Raw genomic sequence first — 21,342 nt, 5'->3', positions numbered from 1 at the left:
TCCCCGTTTCCCCTCTCCCCGTTCCTGAGCTTTTAACAGCAGCCAATATGGAGAAGTGGAGCGACTGGGTGATGTCTTAGGATGGAAACCAAGGCCTGCCAGCAGCTTGATAGCATTCTCTAAAAAAGAAAGACAGCTTCAGAGGGGCAGCAGAATAGAGAAGTCCAAGGGCACCATTCTTTCCAATCCAGTATTCTCCTCTGGAGTTAGAAAAATAACTTAGGAGCAGTGCTCTGGAGTAAATTGCTGGAGAGGTATGTAAACACCGCGGCCCATTGTGACACTCATTGCCATGGGCCCTGCAGTTTGGCCCGTGAGCTGCGGAGGGGGGCACTTCAGATGAAGCGGGCGCCAAAAGCCTTCGCCTCCAAAAAACTCTTGCGCAAAATGAGTCCCAAACGGTGCTTTCTTGAAGCATGAAGTCCCCAACTGAATACAGGGGTAGATTTATTGCAAGAATCGGTATCTGCAGATAAAGACATTCTGAGCTCTTCATTGTTGGGATAAATGCAAGGCTGGCGTCTCGTAATCACAGGGTTCACTTTGGAGGCTGGACTTGGTACTCTGGCTTTTTTCTGGCCTCTCAAATAGCCGAGTGGTTCAAACGACAGAATTGCTCCATCTCTCCCGTCCTTTTAGCCATTTTAGAAGCAGCAAATAAAGATCCAACGCGAGAGGAGTGAGCCACTTAGACGACGTTGGATCTGGATCCAGCCCATACGATTTCGCGGGGCTCGCATTTGGCAGTCTGTCTCAGCCGCCACATTCTTTGGGCAGAGTTTGTGGTCTTCTCCGCATTATGGGAGGCTGCGCTCTATTTTTTCCAGCCGCCTTTCTGATAGAGGAATAAATCTTCAGTGATGCAGGAGACTGACAGCTCTCGCACAAGGCTGTAATTGTCAAGCCTGTCAATTATAACGTGTCATTCACTTATAACATTACTTTTTTCAATCCCTTTTGAACATCTGGTCTTGAAAGCACTTCCAAATTCTCCGTTTCTTTCATTCGGAACAAGAATTTGTTCCGAAAGATTGAAGGGCTTGTCAGGTTCACGCCTTATTCATCAAGACAACATGTCATTTCGGCAGTGGAATCCTTATTCTCTTGGAGGAGTAGGTGGGAAACACAGAAAAACGTTCCTTTGGAATTCTTTCCTTTGGTGCCAGGTTCCCCATTCTTTCCCAGAGATTAGAAAGGGATGACCAAAAGATTAGGAAAGAGGAGCAGAAAAGCTCCTCAAATACCATCATGTTCTTTTTATTGTTTAATTGTCTTCTTAAAAGAAGAAAGATATACAAGAAAATAAGAATGCCAAGGAACCTTACACACACATAATATATAAATTCATAACCTGCAGATTCCCCCAAAACGTCTATCTTTCTGTCAATCCGTACTTTGCTGAAGTTCGCAAAAAGGATAATTATAGTTCTTTGTGTTACAGATATTTGTCATGAATGCACTGCACCTTTGGGAAAAGTCCTTTGTTCCTCTGCCTGCTGATATGTATGCACATGTCCACATGTATGTGTGTGTGAACGAAGCTCTTGGTCGGTTACCCCCAAGAAGCCGTCCTTTGGTAGATCCCCTGGACAATTGTTCTGGGCCCCCTGCTCCTCCGGTTGCCTTCTGAGCCAGCATGATCCTGAAGAAATCATGCTAGAATCATAGTTGGAAGGGACTCCACAAGGTCATCTAGTCCACCCCCCTGCTCAATGCAGGTCCTCAACTCAAAACCCTGAGCGAGAGCTGCCCAGCTGCCTCTTGAATGCCCCCAGTGTGGGAGAGCCCACCACCTCCCTGGGAAATTGCTTCCACGGCCGCACTGGTCTGACTGTCAGCAAGTTTCTCCAGCTGGAATCCAGCTTCCTGCAGCTCGAGCCCATTATTCCGAGTCCTGAATTCTGGGATGATCCAGAGGAGAGCCTGGCCTCCCTCTTTGTGGCAACCTATGGAATGCGCTCCCCAGAGAGGTCCACCTGGCACCGTCGTTATTTGTTTTTCGGCGCCAGGTTAAGACCTTTTTATTTCAGCAATATTTTAACAAGTTTTAATATTGTTTCCTATATGTTTTTAACTGCAGCCAGTGTGGGTCGGTAATTTTATTCATGTTATATTTTATTTTATTTCATTTATGTAAGCTGTCCTGAGGCTTTCACGCTAGGACAGCATATACATATTCTAAATAAATAAATAAACCTTCCAGGTAGAGCGCTCTCCTGCCTCCCCTCAGTCGTCTCCGGGCTAAGCATGGACCCCAGACCTTCATTTTCCAGTTTCTCAGCATCTACCTTAACGTTCAGGGCCCAGAACGGGACACAGTGCGGGAGATGGGGCCTGACCAGTGCTCAACAGAGGGAAGCGGAAGCTCATGCGCTTCGCAAGTCTATTAATGCAGTCCAGAAAAGCATTTGCCTCTTTTGGCAGCCATGTCAGAGTGCTGACTCACCTTTGGCTTGCGGTTCGCAACAGTCCCAAAATCTGCCTCACTTGCAGTGTTATTCCTGAGCCAAGGATCGCTCGCCTTGTAACAGTGCATCTGGTTCCTTTTCCCTAGGTGCAGAACTTGCTTGTGTCCCTGTTGAATTTCATTCTGTTGCTCTCAGCCCAGCGCTACGACCCATCCAGACCGCCCTGAATGTTCTTCCGTCCTTCCAGGGTATTCGCTCTCCCACCCAGTTCTGTGTGATCTGCAGATCTGATCTGCACCTCCTCATCCAAATCTTTAATCAAAAATCCAAGGAACACTGAAGTCGGAAGGTGAAAGGGAAGGCCAGGCGTGAGATGGGCGGACTCGGTAAGGACACCACCACCTCGCCCCTGGGAGAGCTGAGCGGAGCTGTCGCAGACGGCACTTTGGAGGGTTTCCAGTCATCCACACAGGACCCGACACACGCAGGTGGTTGTACCATGCCGCCAGCTCCGACTTCTGGGGACCCTGTGCGTGAAAGCCCTGCATGATGTCTGTGACAGCTCCGCTCAGCTCTCCCATGTTCAAGGCTGGGGCTCCCTTGACGGCACCGATCCACCTCACATTGGGCCTCGCCCTTCATCTCCTGCCTTGGATCTCCCCAGCAGGAAGGTCTTTTCCAGCCAGCGTTGCCTGCTCGTCATGTGCCCGGAGCGATTTTGTCATTTCTTTCCCTTCCAGGGCAAGTTCCTTCCTTGATCTAGGGCCTCTTGTGCCTCTTTCAGTTCCTCCGGGGTGTTCACACGCCCCTCCTCCAAATTCTGTGTATTATGGGCTGCACAGAGCGCATTCCCACGATCTCACGTGATTTAACTGGGGACATTTGCAATTTAAAAAGTGGGACAGTGCCATTCTCTCGGCTCCAGGAAAGACCGCTCTGCACTACAGTGCGGCAGCGGTCGAAGCCTCGTCCTTCGGCCGGGGTGGCCTCGATCTGCAGCGCCGAGGCGAGACTGGCGCGTCATCGCCGCCCGCTCCAACCTGCCCGCCTGCATCCGGGAAGCCTCGCACGGAGCCCGCTTCGGGATGCAGGATGCAGGATCCGGGCTCGCCCCCCCGCGCCGCGCAGACCGCGCATCCGGCATCCGGCACGGATGTTTGCAAAGGCACGTGTGCACCCACTTCCCGCCTTCTTCCCCGTCTCGTGGGGCGACCCGACCCCTCCGATCCCTCGAGGCGTCGTCTCTTCTATCGCAAGTCTGAAGTGCCCCTTAGAGCCGCGAAAGCACCCCTCTGCACTGCGAGTCTAGGGCTCAGCCCGCCCTTCCTCTGCCAGAGCGGAGGCCATCTTGGAAAAGGGCCATTCTCCGGGGAGGAGGCGGCCGCGGGGGATGCCCCGCCCCAACCGGAGGGCCGACGTGGACTTCGCCCGGCCAATAGCCGAGACCCCCACGAAGCTCTAGAAGCATGAAAATGGAAGAGGTGCTACGCACTGGTATCCGGACATGAATTCTCGGTTCATGCTGAGGGTTTTTTTACCCCCGTGACTTGAATGGCATTGTATGCCGCTTGCGTGAGTTCGCGGGCTTTCCAGCGCCAGGATGCCTGCTTATTGTTTATTTAATTTTTATACCGCCCAATAGCCGACGCTCTCTTGGCGGTTACCCAGCGACACCCGCGCTGCAGACGACTATAGGTAATGGCATTGTTCCTTTCTGCACTGAATTGCCTTCTGATTTTACTGGCTTTGCACGCACGCACACACGTGTGCTCATGTATGTTGCAAAAAAACCCGTAGTGTGATGGCTGGAGTGTCGGACTGGGCCCTGGGAGAGGCCACCCCACCTTGCAGGGCTGTTGTGACGATCAGCTGGAGCAGCTTGGAGGTGGCCGATCAATGCAATGCAGCGCAGTAAGAAAAAGCAGCCAGCGAGGCGGAAGACGATGCAGAGCGAACGTGGCCCGCTCCATCACGCGTGCCGGGAGGAGCTCGCCGCTACCTCCCGCGCTCGCAGGGCAGCTCCCGCTTGCAGGCCGGCCAGGCGCGCCTGCCCCTGCGGCTTGCCCCCCAGCTTTGCTCCGCCTCGCCGCTGGCCCGCCTCTTTCCCCGCCCGGCAGGCCGCTCCTCTCTTCCGCGGGGAGCCTTCTCCTTGCACGGGCTTGCCTTCCCGGGAAAGCGCCTGCTAGCCGGGGAGCACTCGCTCGCCTCCGCGCGAAGCGTCCCGCGAGCGCGCTGCGTGCCGCCCGCGCGCGACTCTACCCGCGAGTCTATGGCGACGGCGCGGCCGCCATCTTGGGTGAGGGCGAGCCGGCGCTGAGCTGTCCTTTCGGCGCGGCGAGCGGAGCGGAGCGGAGCCGAGCCGGCGGCGGGGCGCACTGAGGTGAGCCGGGCGGGGGCGGCGGGCCGGGGGCCCTGGGGCGCTTCTCCCGGGAAGTCGCCCCCCCGCCTCTAGAGAGAGAGCGAGCTCCTCGGGGGCGGCCCGACCCCGCGCGCCCGCCCGCCCTGCCCCTGCCCCGCGCGGGGGCGCCGAGGAGAGCCCGGGCAGCCGGTCCGAGCCCCACCGCGGCGCTCGGCCGCCGGCCCACCTCGCAGGGCTGGTGCGGTGCCCGCGCGGGCTGACCTGGGTGCAGGGCGGGGGGGGGTAAAACTGGGGGGCCGGGGAAGGGCTGCCCCCGCGGCCCTCCCCTCCCCTCCCCTCCCCGTGCACATCACCGGGGGGGGCCCGGGCGGCGCTTTGCACCCCTCCGGGGGGCGGTGGTGGCCGGGCCGGGCCGGCCGGCCGAACGGGGCGCCCTCGGAGCCGGGGGCCGATGAGCGGGGCCGCGTCCGGTGCAAGCGGAGCCTGCCCGACGCCGGGCAGCTGGACCGGTGCGCGGCCACCTGCGGCTCGGGTGCTCCGTGCGGCGGCTCGCTGGCTTGGCCCCCGCCGGGAGGCATGGCCTGGCGCCCCGCGGGTGCGGCTCCGTCGCCCGGGCCCCCCCGGTTCCCGCAGCAGCGGCTTTCCATCGACCTCCCTGCAAACTGGGACTAAGTCTGGGCTGGCTCGTTTGTGCGAAGAAAGGCGGTTTTCCGCCGACCCGCGCGGAGCCTGTTTCTCGGTCCAGCCCGTAACTCCTTCGGAGGCGGCGCAGCTCAGTCTCCGGTGGGGAAGGAAGGACGGCTTGAAACGCCTCTGCCAGAAAGTCCGTCCTGGCTTTGGGTCTCTTCCCGGTCAGGGCTGGCCAGCAGGCGCCCCGTGGACCAGGCAGGAGCTGTTCAGGCGGCCCAGAATTGGATAAGCCTTTCTCCGCTGCGCTGCTTGGTATCCAGCTGGTTCCAACATGTTCAGACTATAAATTTTGCGGTGGCTTATATCCCAGGATGACTTTTTAGAAACATCTTGTCATTTTTGTTTATTGGTTAGACTCGCGTGCTCAGCATCTTTTATGTGGGGTTCATAGGTGTTTTTCAACCCAGATTATTTTTTGGTTTAACTTGTAATACTTTTATATTGCTTGGAGTGCAGTCCTATGTATGGTTAAATGAAGAAAGGTCCTTTTCTTCTTAGGATGACCCGGCCAGCTATGGTAGCCGTGACAATATAAAAAGAAAATAAAACATTTATACATTCACCTTATCTTCTGCAATTAAGTTAATCCCAAAGCCTCTATAAGCAGACAGAAAATAAGAAACTAGAAAATAATTAAAAAGCATTACAACACAATAACGATAAAACTGTGTACAGAGTGCCTGGAAAGCCAGTGTGAGCAAGTGTGCTTTCAAGAGGCATTTAAAATTTGCTGCTATTTGTGTTTCTCAAGCCATGTGTGTTCCAAAGAGCGGTGCCACCACTGAGAAGGTCCTTTGTGTGCTGCAGCCTGGTAAGCCAGACCCACCGAATTTTAGCGATGGACAAACAACAGTGCCTTGCCGTCTTGAGCCATTTCATGCCAAAGTCACTGAATCTCTTTGGACACGTGTTTCAAGTGACCTAGCTGTCGGTGCGGTCGATGGAAAGAAACCCTCGCTGGCTATTGAGAAGCTCCAGTCACACCCAAACAAATGTGTTTGTCTTTGCAGAAACGTCGTGGTTCTATGGCGACATACCTGGAGTTCATCCAGCAAAATGAGGAGCGCGACGGAGTGCGTTTTAGCTGGAACGTGTGGCCCTCCAGCAGACTGGAGGCCACGCGGATGGTTGTGCCACTGGCCTGCCTCTTGACGCCACTGAAAGAGCGATTGGATTTGCCTCCCGTGCAGTACGAGCCCGTCCTGTGCACCAGGCAGACTTGCAAAACCGTTCTCAATCCACTCTGGTAAAAGCTTTTTCCCATGTGTTTTATTTCACGCAGCAAAAATGGCTCGAGTGTGGATTTGGTTTGCGTTTGGGGTGCCTCAGCAGCTGTATGTTTTGTTAGTGAACTTAGGTGTAGTGCTGAGCTTTGTAGAATTTGCCTGCAAGAAACAGAATTAAGTTGGAGGATCCTATACATTCAACTGCAGGGTGGTAAGAACTAACTTTAAAATATAATTAACATGCAATCACGTGATACTGAGTTCATATTACATTACATTATAATTAAATGCTTGTGTGTGTGCTTAAGTCCCCGTCAAAACCCCTGATGCGCCCTGGCAGAAATCTTGGTTTGAAGGGAAGCCTGAGTCGGGACAGCTGTCAGAATTCTCTGCTCCTTTAAATGGTGCGGCTCCCACTCTCCCACTTTCCTAGAGTCTCAGGACAGTTAGATCTTAAGGCTTTGTGCTTTTTTCTTTTTGTTGGCAACAGGGGTGGGGTGGCAAGGCAGGGACAGTCCCTGCACCTGCGTAAAAGTGAGGAAAGCAGGGGTGAGCAGAGCAGCTGGCAGAGGGGGCAAGAGAGCTAAAGCCCCTGTGATTCTGGAATCCAGGCACTATGGTCCACAAGCAACGCCAGCAGCAGCCTCCGACCTCAAAACTAAACTCATCCTGGTAATTTCGTCAGAGAGATATTTGGATTTGGTTTTAACAAAGCTTATGTATTACTTTCTTGCAGTCAGGTGGATTACCGAGCCAAGCTTTGGGCCTGTAACTTCTGCTTTCAGAGAAACCAGGTGGGTGTGAAAAGCTTTAGGTGGGCAACAGGTAGGCCTAAATATCTGCAGGGACACAACTCCTATCAGTATTTTCAGTAACTCTTTCTAAACTCCTTTCGGTCTTGAGGAGATTCCAGGGGCTCTCTCCCAGTTGCCTAATCCGTAAAGCTTGCTAATGTACGTGATGAACGTGTCACTTTTTTTCTCCTCTCCTTGGTTGCATATCGGCCAGTAACACTGCCCAGACAGAAGCTGAAGTTGCCCCTGCTTCTGGCTGTCTTGTGGGGGGCCGTAGTTCCATCGTGATACTGTCTGGCTAAGAAGGATGTCGCATCCCTTGAGACTGACTCTTCATGTCACGGCTGACGTAACACTTGGGGCGGTTTGCAAGCACTGTTTGACTTTCAGTTCAGTCACAAATCATTTCCCGGGTATCCAGGAAACCATCAGTTGTCATTTTTGGGGAAAGGGAAACCAAGCAGCCTTGTTTTATGAAGATGAAATACTTGCTGATATTGCTTTATACAGGAACTTTCAAAATATATCTTAATCTTCCCAGTTTCCTCCAGCATATGCAGGCATATCTGAAGTGAATCAACCAGCAGAGCTTATGCCACAGTTTTCCACAATTGAATATATAGTCCAGGTAATCCTTTGAGTAAAATGTTTGAAACTCCACCATATGTAGCTATGAATTTTTCAAATTTAGTTTTCTCCAAAATCTTGCTTAAAGAAAATTGCTTTCCTTTAATAGCTATCAAAAATCCTTGTTTGCAAGGGTGGGGGGAAGATTGTGGATTTTAACTTTTCCGTGGCTTAGCGCAGTGTAGAAAAGGTGGAAGGTGCTGAGAACTATCAAGACAAAGGGAAATGCAGGCATCTCTTCTGCACATTCATGTGCTCAGCTTCCTTCTCTTCTCTTGCACACAAGCGGGGTCCTCAGACCCCGCTGATCTTTCTCTATGTGGTGGACACATGCTTGGAAGAAGAGGACCTGCAGGCCTTGAAGGAGTCACTGCAGATGTCCCTGAGCCTGCTGCCCCCCAACGCTCTCGTGGGGTTGATTACCTTCGGCAGAATGGTCCAGGTTCACGAGCTGAGCTGCGAGGGAATTTCCAAAAGCTACGTCTTCAGAGGCACGAAGGATCTAACGGCCAAACAAATCCAGGTATGTCCGCCTCACCTTTTACGGAAAGCTGGCCTGTCCCCGCTCCCCAAGACCATCTCAAAGTGCTGTCTCCTGGGCCTCTCCTGTTCTGATGTGTGCTTTAATTGTCAGGATATGTTGGGTCTCACAAGACCTGCCGCACCCGTTCAGCAAGGAAGAGCTCTTCAGCCTCAGGAGCAGCCTCACGTCACGAGCAGGTATGCAGCTCCGCAAGGCCGGCTGTGTCTCACTAGCCGGCTTGCATGGAAGCTTTAAAACTCCAGCGCTTCAGCCGGACTTGCCGCAAGGATGCCTTTTCCTTAAAGCAAATGAGTCCATTTCAGGCTGCGTGAAGCAGCTGCTTTGCTTCTCATTAGTGGTTAAGGGCATTTATAGTCAAAGGGGAGCCTCTTGCAAACTTTTTCCTATGGTTTCAAAGATGTTTGGCATTCTATCATCAGTGTGCAATTGAGAACGTGGGGATATGTCGCAAATTACATTTGAACTCCAGTGTTGCTCAGTGGAGTTCTTCTTCTCCATGTGTATTTTTATTATTTATTTATATTTATTTACTTACAACATTTTTATGCTGCACCCATCGCAGAAGCCTTGGGGCGGCTTACAAAAAGAATCAGTTTTCAGTTTTTATTTTCAGTTATATTTTCATGGTACATAGGTAGCGGATCCTTTGGCATATTTCAAATTTAGCGTGCCGTGAATTTTGTAGCCTGGCCAATGTGCAAATGCTTCTTCCAAGTCCTCTCTGTATTTGGGTGTATGTGAGTCATATGCCGCAGCACCAAACTTGCTTTGTTTCACTTCTGCTAATATTAATCGCTCTTTTAGTAGTCTGATGAGAAGGCAGACCGTACGAGGATTTTGGAAATCAAGTTGACTCGCCAAAGCATAAAGCAGTGTATGCTTCTGAATTCCGGTAGATTTCTGCAGCCTGTTCAGAAGATCGACATGAACCTGACAGATCTCCTAGGAGAGCTTCAAAGGGACCCATGGCCAGTCACGCAAGGAAAAAGACCCTTGCGATCCACCGGCGCAGCTTTGTCCATTGCTGTTGGGTTACTGGAGGTATCTTCACTTTCACGGACAACTTTAAACAATTGTGGAAATGTGTCAGCGTGTTCTAGCACATTCCGTATCCAAAAAGCATAAGCTACTGTCATTCGCATATCTTATGGAACCTGTATTGAACATATGTGACTATTTTTAAAAGCATGGCAGCTGGTGTCACCTAAACATTGTTTTGAAAATGAGACTTGTAGCAAAATAGGAATAATAATCTCATTTTCAGACAGCAGTTAATGTTATTTTGAAAATCCTTTCTTTCCGTTTCCTTTGCGTCCAACTGGTTATAAATTATGGATGGAGAAAGGAGACATAATATAGAATGAACAGTTCTGACTTTCCTAATGTTAAAGACTGCTTGGAATTGAAATAAGTTAGCCTGGATTCCTCCGTCTTTTTCTTAACAAGGTATCTATAATTCCCAGTAGGGTAGATGCTGTCCGTAAGGCCGATATACACCGGCCTGCTAACACTGCCTCAAGATCGAACTGATCATTTTGTGTATGTTTGTTTTCCTTTCTTTCTCACCTTCAAGGGGTCGTTTCCAAATACTGGGGCCAGAATAATGTTGTTTACAGGTGGTCCACCAACTCAGGGGCCAGGCATGGTGGTTGGAGATGAGCTGAAAACTCCCATCCGTTCCTGGCATGATATAGAGAAAGATAACGCACGGTTCATGAAGAAAGCTATGAAGGTCGGTGTGCTTTAAATTCTCTCTTTCTGTAAGAGCAAATGCAAAGTTCTGAAAATCAGTTTTCCTGAAACATATAGGTTGAATTCCTCTTCAGAAAATAATAGTGGATGAGAAATGTTTACTTCAGAGTCTAATGATTTAGGCCACATACATGCTTCTCCCTGAGTATTTTTTTAATTATGCAAAATGAAATGGCAGAAGTTATCTAGGAAACAGCTGTATCTTCTGTGTCGTTGCTCACTAGTAGACCATAATTTTGTGTTACACTTTCTACTTCCTCATCTTCTCGCTAAGCCTCTGCAGCTTTCAATTCCACCGCAAAGGTGGTTGCACAAAACCCTAACACTCTGGAATTTTTGTAGTATGTTTTTATTTAAATAAAAAATTTCAACCTAAAATTTCAACCTAACACTCTGGAATAAGCAGTCGCTTCAGTACCGTGATGCCATCGGGGTAACTCGCTACCGCACCCCCATGTTACGCTCTTCAGCGCTTTTACAGGCTAACGAACACCAGCATCCACAGCCACACATTTGTGCACGCAGCGGTCAGCCCCAGAGAACTTCCATGCTGGTTTGAGGTTGCAAGGCACTAACTCGCGTCATGCCTGTGGGCCGTCCTCAAGGCCCACAGTCCTTCATGGTACCAGCATCTCCTTCGCTCGTCGCTTCCCCTGCTTAGCGCACTCCCCGCTTTGCCTCCCTTGACCCCCGGCTGCTTTCTTGCTCCGCCTCCCTATCCGTAGCTATCCGTAGCTACCCGGTGCGCTCAGTGTTTCTGCCCACGTGCAGATCGCTGCCCTGAGTCCAGGTCCTGCGTGGCACTCTTCCCCAGCCTTTCTTTCTCACTGGCCGCTTGGGCCTTGCTATCTCTCAGGCTTCATTGCTTCGACTTCCAGCCTTCTCGTTCCTTTCCTTCAGCCTCTGAGGTTCTTCTCCTCTAATTTCTGTAGTCTCCTGCACTCTCTGTGGCTTCCCTGCCCATTGGCTCTGTGCACACAGTTCCTGCTGTCTGTCTGTCTTTCAAAGTTTTCTATACCGTCTCTTCACAGATGTTTCGGGACGGTTTACAACAGGGCCTCCTGGCCTTGCGCCCAGACTGGCTATTCGTGTTCCACAGCATTGTCTGTTCTCCTCCTGAAATATTCACAGATGTTCCAGAACAGGCCAGGGGCTCTGCTAAGGCCCTCGGGTGGCCCTTTGGCTTGGCCTCCGTTAACAAAGCTGCTTTCCCCCGAATGAGCTCAAAGCACTCCCAGGCCCTAACCAGAAGTGCCTTGGCCGGCCTGGACTTTCAGAAGGGTTGCCCGGGGTCCTTGCCACAGAGGGTGATAAACAACCCCATATCACAATGAGAATAAAACGTGTCTTCGATTTGCCTGTTGTTTTTCCGCAGCATTACGAGGCGCTGGCCAATCGCGCAGCTGCCAGCGGGCACTGCATTGATATTTATGCCTGCGCTCTGGATCAGAGCGGCCTCTTGGAGATGAAGTGCTGTACCAGTATAACCGGGTATGTTCAGAAGGGATCCGTCTCTGTTTTCCTGAGTGGGAACAAGGAGATTTCTCGCTGGATGCACAGCTCTCAGCTGTACCTTCCGCCTGCCACTTCCTTTCAGGGCAAGAAGGGGAAGCTTTTCAGGGGGTCTTTTTGGGTGGCTGGAGAGAATGTCAATTGCTGCAGTTCCAGTGCTTTCCTGTAGGCAGAGCCTTGTGTCGCTGAGGCCGCAAACTTTGGCCCACTGTCTTGACTCGCTGCAGCCTCTTCTGCACAGGTACACACAGGATTCGGTAGTTCACAATAGGCCGCAGTGCTTTGCATATCTGGCCCCTGCCTGTAGGAAAGAGCAACCATGGCTTCTGTGACAACCCAGCACCCTCCTCTAACCCATGGTTTGTTCCAGGCTTATGCAAGGGCTGTTTAACCCCTGCATGTTGAATTTGCACAGCACCACAGTTCTGCTGCAGAGGTCAGATACGCAAAATGGCAATGGCACGCACTGTAAATTCCCCACAGGCTAGATAACCCAGTGGGGTTTGTTCTGTCACGCAGCTAGTCCATAGGGTCCCTTTCCTTTCACGGACTAAAACCGACGAAGTGAAGTTAAATGTCAGGCTTGTCCATCTACGAGGGGCATGGGAGCAAAGCACGCCTTCTGCCTGCGTCTGGGTTCCATTGAGAGGCGCTCCGAGGCCGTGGGAGGCAGAGCGAAACACTGCTGTGTCTGTCAGGCGCCGCATGAGAAAAGTCTGCGCTTGTCTCTTTCCCCGACACTGTGCTCCTGTCGCAGAGAAAGGCAGTTTACCAACTGATTCTAGTCAACAGCGTGGTATTTCTGCCTGTGGTTTAAATGAAAGATCTAGTCCGTGCAGTGAGTTGAGTTCATTGCAGGTCACATGGCGCTCTCCTCACTTATTGTTTTATTTATTTATTTAGAAAATTTCTATGCCGCGCCATTCGCCGAAGCCTCGGGGCGGCTCACAAATATATCAATTAAAATATTACACGGTAAAAATATAGAACAACAATATAAAATAAGTCGTCCTGGCCGAAGAATAAAATAAATAAATAGCATTAACAGTTAAAATGACATTTGAATAAAAAGGTCTTCCCTCGCTTTCCCTCGGCGACCTCGTTAGCTACTTTGGCTGAGCAGACATGCGGTCCGGCTGGCGCCCCGTCTCACTCGGCTCGGGGAGGGCCGCCCGTGCCGCCGTCGGTGCCGATGACTTGCGGGCTCTCTTCCCTTGCAGGGGCCACATGCTGATGGGGGACTCCTTCAACACGTCCCTCTTCAAGCAGACCTTCCAGAGAGTGTTCAGCAAAGACGTCAGCGGGGAGTTTCGGATGGCTTTCGGGGCCACGCTGGAAGTGAAGGTAAGTGCGAGAAACAGCGGCCGTGTCCCCGTTCAGGGACAACCAGTCAAGTGTCCCTCTTAGATTCTCCCGACAAGGAAGGAAGAAAGGGGGAGAGAAAGAGAGAAAGGGAGAGGGGGGGAGAGAAAGGCGAGGGGAGAGAGAGAGAGAGAGGAAGGAAGGAAGGAAGGAAGGACGGAAGGAAGGAAGGGCTAATGTATACGAGCGTTGGTCTGACGAATTCAGAAGAGGGTCTCCTATTTTATCCAGGCACTTGGCGTTCTCCCTCTCGGGGGGCGGGGGGGTGGGATGGCCCCTTTCCCCCCTGCCGCAGGTAACCACCCTTCTCAACAGAAGCGCTCGCGGTTTTATGGGGAAACAAGTTATCTTGGCATTCCAGTCTTTCCCTGTCTGTGGAGATGCCAGTCCTCGAACGGGGTGTCTCGGGGCAACTGATCTGTCAGGTCGTGGGGCCATCATGGTCATGGATTTGCACTGACCTTGAGGTTATTTTGACGTTAGACTTCTAGAGAGCTGAAGATCGCTGGCGCAATTGGACCGTGTGTCTCCCTCGGTGTCAAAGGGCCATGTGTGTCCGAAAATGTAAGTTTGCGAGGCGTGCGGGTGCAGTAACTCGTGATGGGACGCCAGGGTTATTTCGATACTATGAAAACCTGAAATTGCTGCTCTGGGAAGACGTGCCGGGTGTGTGTCATCTTTTCTTTGGGCAATCTGGTTGGTTGGTTGGTTGTCTCCCTGCTCCGAAGGAAAAAATACATCTCGGTGACCCTGGCTGAGAGATCAGGATTCTGTAGAGAGATTAGTTGTCTGGAGTGGGGTATGTTTAAAAAACAGGCTCTCTGAAAGGGAGAGTTGTGTTTATGCCTCTTTAGATTGAGCCCTCTGTGGTTTCCCTTGGTTGATTTCCCCGATTCCTATTTCTTCTCATTCCAGCTTTGCTATACTCAGCATTTTAATACGTTGTACGTTTTGTTTTACAACCCACACATCCAAGTGGCACCATTAGCCACTGCAGTGCTTACCTGTTCAGAAGATCGGCTGATCCTGGGGTGGGGAGGGGGGAGTGCAGGCTGGCCCAGCCCGTTAGGTTGAGTGATGCAAGAGAGCGCACGACTTGGACCCGCCCCAGCCTCAGATGCCCCCCGGGTCGCCAGTGGATTTCTCTGCGCAGTTGCTGAGTGACAGAGCATTGCATCATGAGACGCGCGAGGCAGCACCTCTCACAGAGCCCTGACTGGAGGAGCGGTGCCAGAGCTGAGGCCAGGGCTGCCTGCGTTGTTTTGGCTCAGACGGAGGAGAGCGTCTTCGCAGCAGGTGGAACTACAAGGAGATGGGCAAGGCCGGATCGTTTCCCACCCCCTCCTGTAGCACCGGGACGCCTGTTTGTCACAGGCCCTGCGACTCAAATCGTGCGTTAGTTCTGTAGCCGCACGCGGATCGGCGAGCGCACGAAACAGAGTCCCAGAACAAGCTGTGCGGACAGAATGCGAGTAGATTTAACTGGCCGGCAGAGGGAATGCTTCCGTGAACGGAATGGGAATGCTTCCGTGTCTCCTGTAGGAACTTGGGATCGGTGGCACGAGCCAGTGGAAGATCTGCAGCCTTGACCCCACCATGACGCTCGCCATTTATTTTGAAGTCGTGAATCAGGTGAGCGCCCTTTTTCGTTCTTTGCCAGGCTCACATTTTGAGACACTTCTGGCCATGTACTGTTTAAGCGGAGCAAATTAGCTTTCCAAAAGCCCAGCTGCTCTTTTCTTGCGCAGTGTTGCACACTTAGAAAATATACTTCTTTGGGAACGGTCTTGCTCTCCCTGTGTGCACCCTTCGTTTTTTCCCTTGCGCTTTGCCTCAGGGGTCTTAGCATTTCTCACGTGGCACAGGCCTTACTAAGAAGGAGGCTCATTCAACTCGGTGGACCTTTCTCCTGGGAGTATGGCAAAGAGTGCACTTCTGGTCTAATTCCAATTACTTTACCACCGCATAGCAATCCTTCTCGTTGCTGGTGTCTCCAGAATTTCCATTCGTCAGCAGCCGACTCTGAAAGCGATACACTGCTCTTTGTTTTTATTCTGGAGCACTGCCTATTTTCAGCCTGCCCTGAAAGCGTTAGCTCGTCTCTTAAAGGCAACGTCTGTCTTTCCGATCTTCAGCACAACGCGCCGATCCCGCAGGGTGGCAGGGGAGCGATCCAGTTTGTCACACATTACCAGCACTCCAGCATGCAGAGGCGCATCCGTGTGACCACCATCGCCAGAAAGTGAGAGCAGTGTGCAGGGGTCGGGGTGGCCCGCTGGCTTTGTGCTTCCGCGGCACCTCGCAGCCCGAGGCCAGCCTCCCGCGGGCGCTGGGGCAGTGCTCTGGGTGGGCCTCCGTCTTCCAAACTGCAGGCTGCTAATCCTTGCGGTCCCCCTTAGCTGGGCAGATGCACAGAGTCAGCTGCAACACATAGAAGCCGCCTTCGACCAAGAAGCAGCAGCGGTGCTGATGGCCCGGCTGGGCGTTTACCGAGCTGAATCGGAGGAAGGCCCTGACGTCCTGCGGTGGCTGGACAGGCAGCTGATCCGACTGGTGCGTACACCCCAGGCCTCCCGACCACATGAGCGCAGCGTGTTCTCTGAGCCCGAGTGGGTTGAAGTCATGTTTGAACAATCCGTGGGCTCAATCTGTAGCGTTTGGCCGGCTTGAATGTGAGCAGAATCAGGGACGTAGCTTTGCAAGGACAAGCCTACATAGGCCTTTGATGCTTCTGCACCAAAGTTCCGATGTGGCCCCGGGGGGCGGGGGGTTCAGCAGCAGTCACTCGCTCTTCTAACCTGGACAGCGTTCCCTGCAATTAGCCAGGGAATGGCAAATAAATAGGCCAGGATCCTAAACCATGGCTTGTTCCTGGCTCTGTGAATCTTACACTAACCAAATTCCCCCTGAATTTTGAAGCAATGGGGAATTTGGTTTGGTTTTAAAACAGAAGTGTATGCTTCCCATCTCTGTGGGATCGCAGCGGGAAGAGTGGGAGCCGGCAGGCCCTGGGGTTGTTCACATAACACAATGGTTTGGTCCAGGCAGCCCACTTAGTAAGATCTCTGACAAAGTATTAAATGGTCTTTTCTAAGTTACACACATTTCATGGTGTTCTTATAGTACCATTCATGCGCGTGCCATTTCTGCTTCTCATTAATCTGTCTCTGGGCCGTGATGTGCAAAACCAGAAATTCTGAATTGCTTCTGTTAAACAACCCACAGTGAATTTAGCCACAAACTAGAGGCAATTGTTGGGTAAAGTCTGGGTTGTTTAATCTGACCACGACCCAACGCTTCCGAGTTTGCATGTCAGTGAGCAACCCAGGAAGGCGATATTTCTGGCTTGTCAATTGTTGCTTCATTGCTTCTTGGCAATTCCCAGGTTACAGAACCCAGAAATTGCAGCGTGATGGGGAGACTGGATCTGTGTGTTCTGTTGTCATATTTATCGTCATGCAGTTCTGCATCATTTTACAGAGAAACATGGTGTGGAGGCATACCGTTTTTCACATCAACTGCACTACATCATGATCTTGAAAGCACTTCCTCCCATAGTAATTTTGAAACTAGACTTCTATATTAAATGTGCCCATTTATGTGTAAATTTGATTTCTTTCGTTGTGCAAGAAATATATTTTAACTTCTTGGTGGTATTTTTCATCCTTCCTTGTTGTAAAGTATTATTTGTAACATTATTTAAAATACTTACTTAAAATACTCAAAGGATTGCTGAGATTTACTTATTATTCCAACAGTGCCAGAAGTTTGGACAGTACAGCAAGGATGACCCAAATTCTTTTAGGTTGTCAGAGTCCTTCTCTCTGTACCCCCAGGTAAGATGATGGTCTTAAACTTTTAAAAATTTAAAAGTCATAAACAGTTGCTAAGAGGTAGCAGTGAAGATCCGCTTCCGTAGCTTTCAGACAAATGTTGCGTGTTTGCTGGCTCTGTCTCAGTCCTCTAATCAAGCCAGCCAAGTGCAGCTCCTGTGGAGGGGGAGGCAACGGACAGGAGTGGGGCTGTGACCGTGCCTGCTGTCTTGCAGTTCATGTTCCATTTGCGACGATCTCCGTTCCTTCAAGTCTTCAATAACAGTCCGGATGAATCTTCGTATTACCGCCATCACTTTGCCAGGCAAGACCTGACTCAGTCGCTCATTATGATCCAACCCATCCTCTATTCCTATTCCTTCTATGGACCACCAGAGGTGAGCCTTCCTTTTTTCAGAGCTAAATCTTCGTCAGTATCGCTGTCGCCAGTTGTGCGAACTTTTTGTAGGCCGGGAATATCTACTGACCCCGTGCTCAGTGCATTCGGCCGCTCCACCCGCCAAGTTCCACCTTGCAGAGAAACCTTGCTGAACAATTCCATTTCCAAATGGTGGGAAGTGTCTTAAATCCACAGTGGTTAGAAGAAATCATCCCAGAATCAGTTGGTGAAGGAGAATCCCTAATGTAATAATAATCTGTGTAATTAAGAGTGGGGATCCCATCTTTCAAAGTTCGGGGACCAGGATCTTAGCTATCAGTTTATAAATGTGATAAACAGGTATTTCTTGCTTGAGTGGAAGACACCAATGGGATATTTAGAAGCAAGTGTTAATTCTTAGTAGCAGCAAACATGGCATTTAAAAAAACCATTCTGCGTCAGTCCTGAGAGAGGACACTACACACGACTGGAATGATCATGTTGTACCACCTATTTTATATTTAGTTTTGGAGTACTTCAGGAAACGAGATCTGTCGGAAGCTGCTTGGTAACACCATCCTCCTTAGCCAGAAATTAACACTTTCTCTTTTACCTTTTCCTGCAGCCTGTGCTTTTGGATAGCAGCAGCATTCTTGCCGACAGAATACTGCTGATGGATACCTTTTTCCAGATCGTCATCTACCTTGGTGAGGTAATGTGGCAACGACGGCCGCGAGTGGTCGGAAGTGACTCCCTTCCCATGCCCTGCCTCCCCTTCGTGAACAGGGCGGTGCACAACCGCCACTCTGCCGCTTGGTTTAAAATAAAAGCATCTGTTACTTAGGAGACATGTAAGCAACAGCCCGAAATACTCTTTCCAAGGGTGCTTCCGGACAAGCTTGCTTTTTAAAAAAGTTAAAACAGTTCAGTGGCATTGCTTACTTGGCTGCATTGAGTTTTCTGCATTTTTGGACTGGATCACAGGCAAGGACTTTTGCACCTTGGTTAGAAATAGTTTGGGAAACAAAAATACACACTTGTCTCCAAGTGCCTGACAATAAAATGGGATGGTCTGGTAAGAGAGGAAAGGCGAGAGAAATAAGATGTGAAGTCGTGGGAGCGCTTGGATCAATTTTCCCTCCCTCCTTTCCATTATAAGACGATTGCCCAGTGGCGCAAAGCTGGCTATCAAGAAATGCCCGAGTATGAAAACTTCAAGCATTTACTGCAGGCTCCGTTGGACGACGCTCAAGAGATCCTGCAGACGCGATTCCCGATGCCCCGTTACATTAACACAGAGCATGGGGGCAGTCAGGTAAGGCAGAACCTTGCAAACAAAGGTGCGTCAAGGACTCTGGAAGTAAAAATAGAGCGTGTCCCAAGCGCCTAGCCCTCATGCAGACTGGGTTCGCACGACCCTGTTGATAAAAGAAGGGAGAATATACAGCACAGTTCCCTTCAGTTGACTCCCCAGCCATTGAACTTGTCTATGTTTCTCTTCCCTTACTGCCTCGTCATGAAATCTGTGTATATTTCCCTGTAAAAAAGAAAAATGTGCACGTTTCCGAGGCGCTTGACAAATAAAACACTTCAAGGTGGCAAAACAGGATGGGGTGACGCCAGTCATTCCTTCCCATCCAAGTCACCTTCTCGGGGTATTTTTGACTGCTGTCACACTGCAGCAGTGACCCTGTGAGAAGGAGCTGCGGAAAGAGGGCGGTGTCAGGAGATGGGGTTCAGGAGATGCAGACCGCTTTCCTTGGAACGCGATCTTCATTGATCCAGGGCACAAGCCACGCAGAATGAACGTGCATGCGCAGATCAGGGCGCCGAATCCGGTCACGTTACACTAAACTTGCCATGTCCTGTTGCATTGCATCTAAGCTGTGTTTGCATTTTGACTTTTACAGGCACGGTTTCTCCTATCTAAAGTGAATCCTTCTCAGACACACAATAATCTCTATGCATGGGGTCAGGTAAGTAGTGGCACGACTGCACGAACTGCTGTTCGCTCCCTGAATACGTGCTCACACATCAGCCATTGTTATATATAATTACTGGTATGAACAACATGATTGTTGTTAGTCGCGAAGTCGTGTCCGACCCATCGCGACCGCATGCACAACACTCCTCCAGGCCCTCCTGTCCTCCACCATCCCTCAGATTCCACCCAAGCCCACGCCCACCGCCCCAGTGACTCCATCCAGCCACCTCATCCTCTGCCGTCCCCTCCTCCTTTTGCCATCTATTGTTCCCAGCATCAGGCTCTTTTCCAGGGAGTCCTTCCTTCTCATTGGGTGGCCAAAGAATTTGAGTTTCATCTTCAGTATCTGGCCTTCTAAAGAGCCATAATGACATCAGCCATAACGTCCGCTTAAGGGGGGGGGGGGCAGAGAAGCAAGTCTGAGAGCTTTCAGTCTTGGTTTCCATCGTATGAGAAATTCCTCCAAGTCTCCAATGGCAGATAAATTAATAAAGAACACGATCTAGAACTGAGCTGCACGATTTGGAACGAGTGCATTCCGTAGAATGAAACATCTAAACAGCACAACTATTTACGTCTGTTGCGTGCAAGGCTTGGAAATGGTTGGGTGAGAAATAAGAGGGACAACTATGATTGGAATCAATGGCAGGCTTCATCTGTCACATTTTCTTACCAGATATGTCAGCTCAGACTTTGGTGTTTGAACTGTAACTTCTTTTTCCAGGAATCTGGCGCCCCAATCCTAACGGACGATGTTAGTCTTCAGGTGTTCATGGACCATCTGAAGAAACTGGCTGTGTCAAGTGCATCCTAATTTCACCTTCTAAGGAACTTAAAAGTCAGTGACCTGAATCATGCTGCTGATTAACCTCAATCTGCCAAGAAATTAATAACATTCCTCCCCTCTTTTTAAATCAATTTTTTAATGATTCCATGTAACAAGCAAATAAGAAGATTTTTTGTATTTCAGATTTAAGTTATTGATGTTCCTTGTCTGCATTCCACCGGGGAATTTTTTTCATTCATGTAACTATTCCAAGACAATGCCTTTATAACACCTTTGCTGTTCTCTGCCCTTGTACCTAAAATAAAAACTGAGAGTGTTAATACATAATGTTTGCCACAGTGTGTGTATATCGTAAAGGTTTTTTTTATGCTTATGTGAAGGAGAGAGGGAGAAATTGGCTGTGTGCACAGCCTCCCTGTAGTCGATTGAAGAGGCAAACCTTTCCGTTCTTGCTTCACCTTTGAAAATGTGAACAGGCAGCAAACAGATTTAACTGGGACATTTAATGGGACCATTATTATTTCTCACTACAATAGAAATATTACTGTTTGGACGTTGCCCAATATAGAAAGATCCATGTCTTATTCTGAGGAAAGGGGCCGAAGCAGTGTGCAGTCTCTATTCTCTTTAATCTCGTTACTTACGTTTTTAAAATTTCTTGTATAGTGTCTGATTATTATAAACCTCACGATGGTTAAAGTCCGTTGCTGCAAAAGAAAAACCGAGCCAGTGGCACGCGAGTCAGTGGAGTGACTTCAGCGAAGCGAAGCGAGGCTCATTCCCCATCTGTGGGGGGCGGAATGCGGAGTTTATCGGCGGTCCGGCAGCATTAGAGACCCCTGCCCGGAGACCCCCGCCCCGCCCAGGGCCAGCCTCCACCGAGACGCTTTCGATGCGCTCCTGCTGCCCTCCGGTTCCCCTAGCATCCCCGGGATATGGCCGCACCATCACCCCTCTACACCCTTCATAAGTCTGTGGCAAGAGCAGCCCGGAGAGCGCTGCTATTGGCTGCCCGGGCAGTCGCAGGGAGATGAGGCGCGGTGGCGAGCCAATAGGAGGCGGGAAGGACTCCGAGGCGGCCCCACGCATGCGCCGTCCGCTCGGCG

The 21,342-nt window shown here is 50.6% G+C and overlaps 1 protein-coding gene across 1 annotated transcript; it reads left to right on the top strand.

The window, feature by feature from the left end:
• The first annotated feature begins 4,735 nt into the window (after positions 1-4,735).
• On the top strand, positions 4,736-20,563 carry SEC23B (SEC23 homolog B, COPII coat complex component). Its single transcript, XM_044442910.1, has 20 exons — positions 4,736-4,788; positions 6,468-6,703; positions 7,420-7,477; positions 8,019-8,105; positions 8,391-8,627; positions 8,739-8,824; positions 9,545-9,689; positions 10,222-10,380; positions 11,776-11,891; positions 13,133-13,256; positions 13,758-13,838; positions 14,817-14,906; positions 15,410-15,516; positions 15,674-15,827; positions 17,033-17,110; positions 17,323-17,484; positions 18,091-18,177; positions 18,625-18,780; positions 19,376-19,441; positions 20,174-20,563. Exons 2-20 carry the CDS (start codon positions 6,483-6,485, stop codon positions 20,261-20,263), a joined length of 2,304 nt encoding a protein of 767 aa, XP_044298845.1. The 5' UTR covers positions 4,736-4,788; positions 6,468-6,482; the 3' UTR covers positions 20,264-20,563.
• The last annotated feature ends 779 nt before the right edge of the window (positions 20,564-21,342 follow it).

The sequence above is a fragment of the Varanus komodoensis genome, unplaced genomic scaffold (assembly GCF_004798865.1).
Source record: "Varanus komodoensis strain SLA01 unplaced genomic scaffold, ASM479886v1 scaffold40, whole genome shotgun sequence".
NCBI lineage: Eukaryota > Metazoa > Chordata > Lepidosauria > Squamata > Varanidae > Varanus > Varanus komodoensis.
This window is presented reverse-complemented; position numbering and strand designations above follow the sequence as displayed.

What these genes read in the sequence shown, in the direction of transcription:
- SEC23B (XM_044442910.1), top strand. Translation starts at nt 6,483, where the DNA reads ATGGCGACATACCTGGAGTTCATCCAGCAAAATGAGGAGCGCGACGGA. An exon ending in ACCGTTCTCAATCCACTCTG is followed by an intron (nt 6,704 to 7,419) that starts GTAAAAGCTTTT and finishes ACTTTCTTGCAG; the next exon opens with TCAGGTGGATTACCGAGCCA. An exon ending in CCTTCTATGGACCACCAGAG is followed by an intron (nt 17,485 to 18,090) that starts GTGAGCCTTCCT and finishes CTTTTCCTGCAG; the next exon opens with CCTGTGCTTTTGGATAGCAG.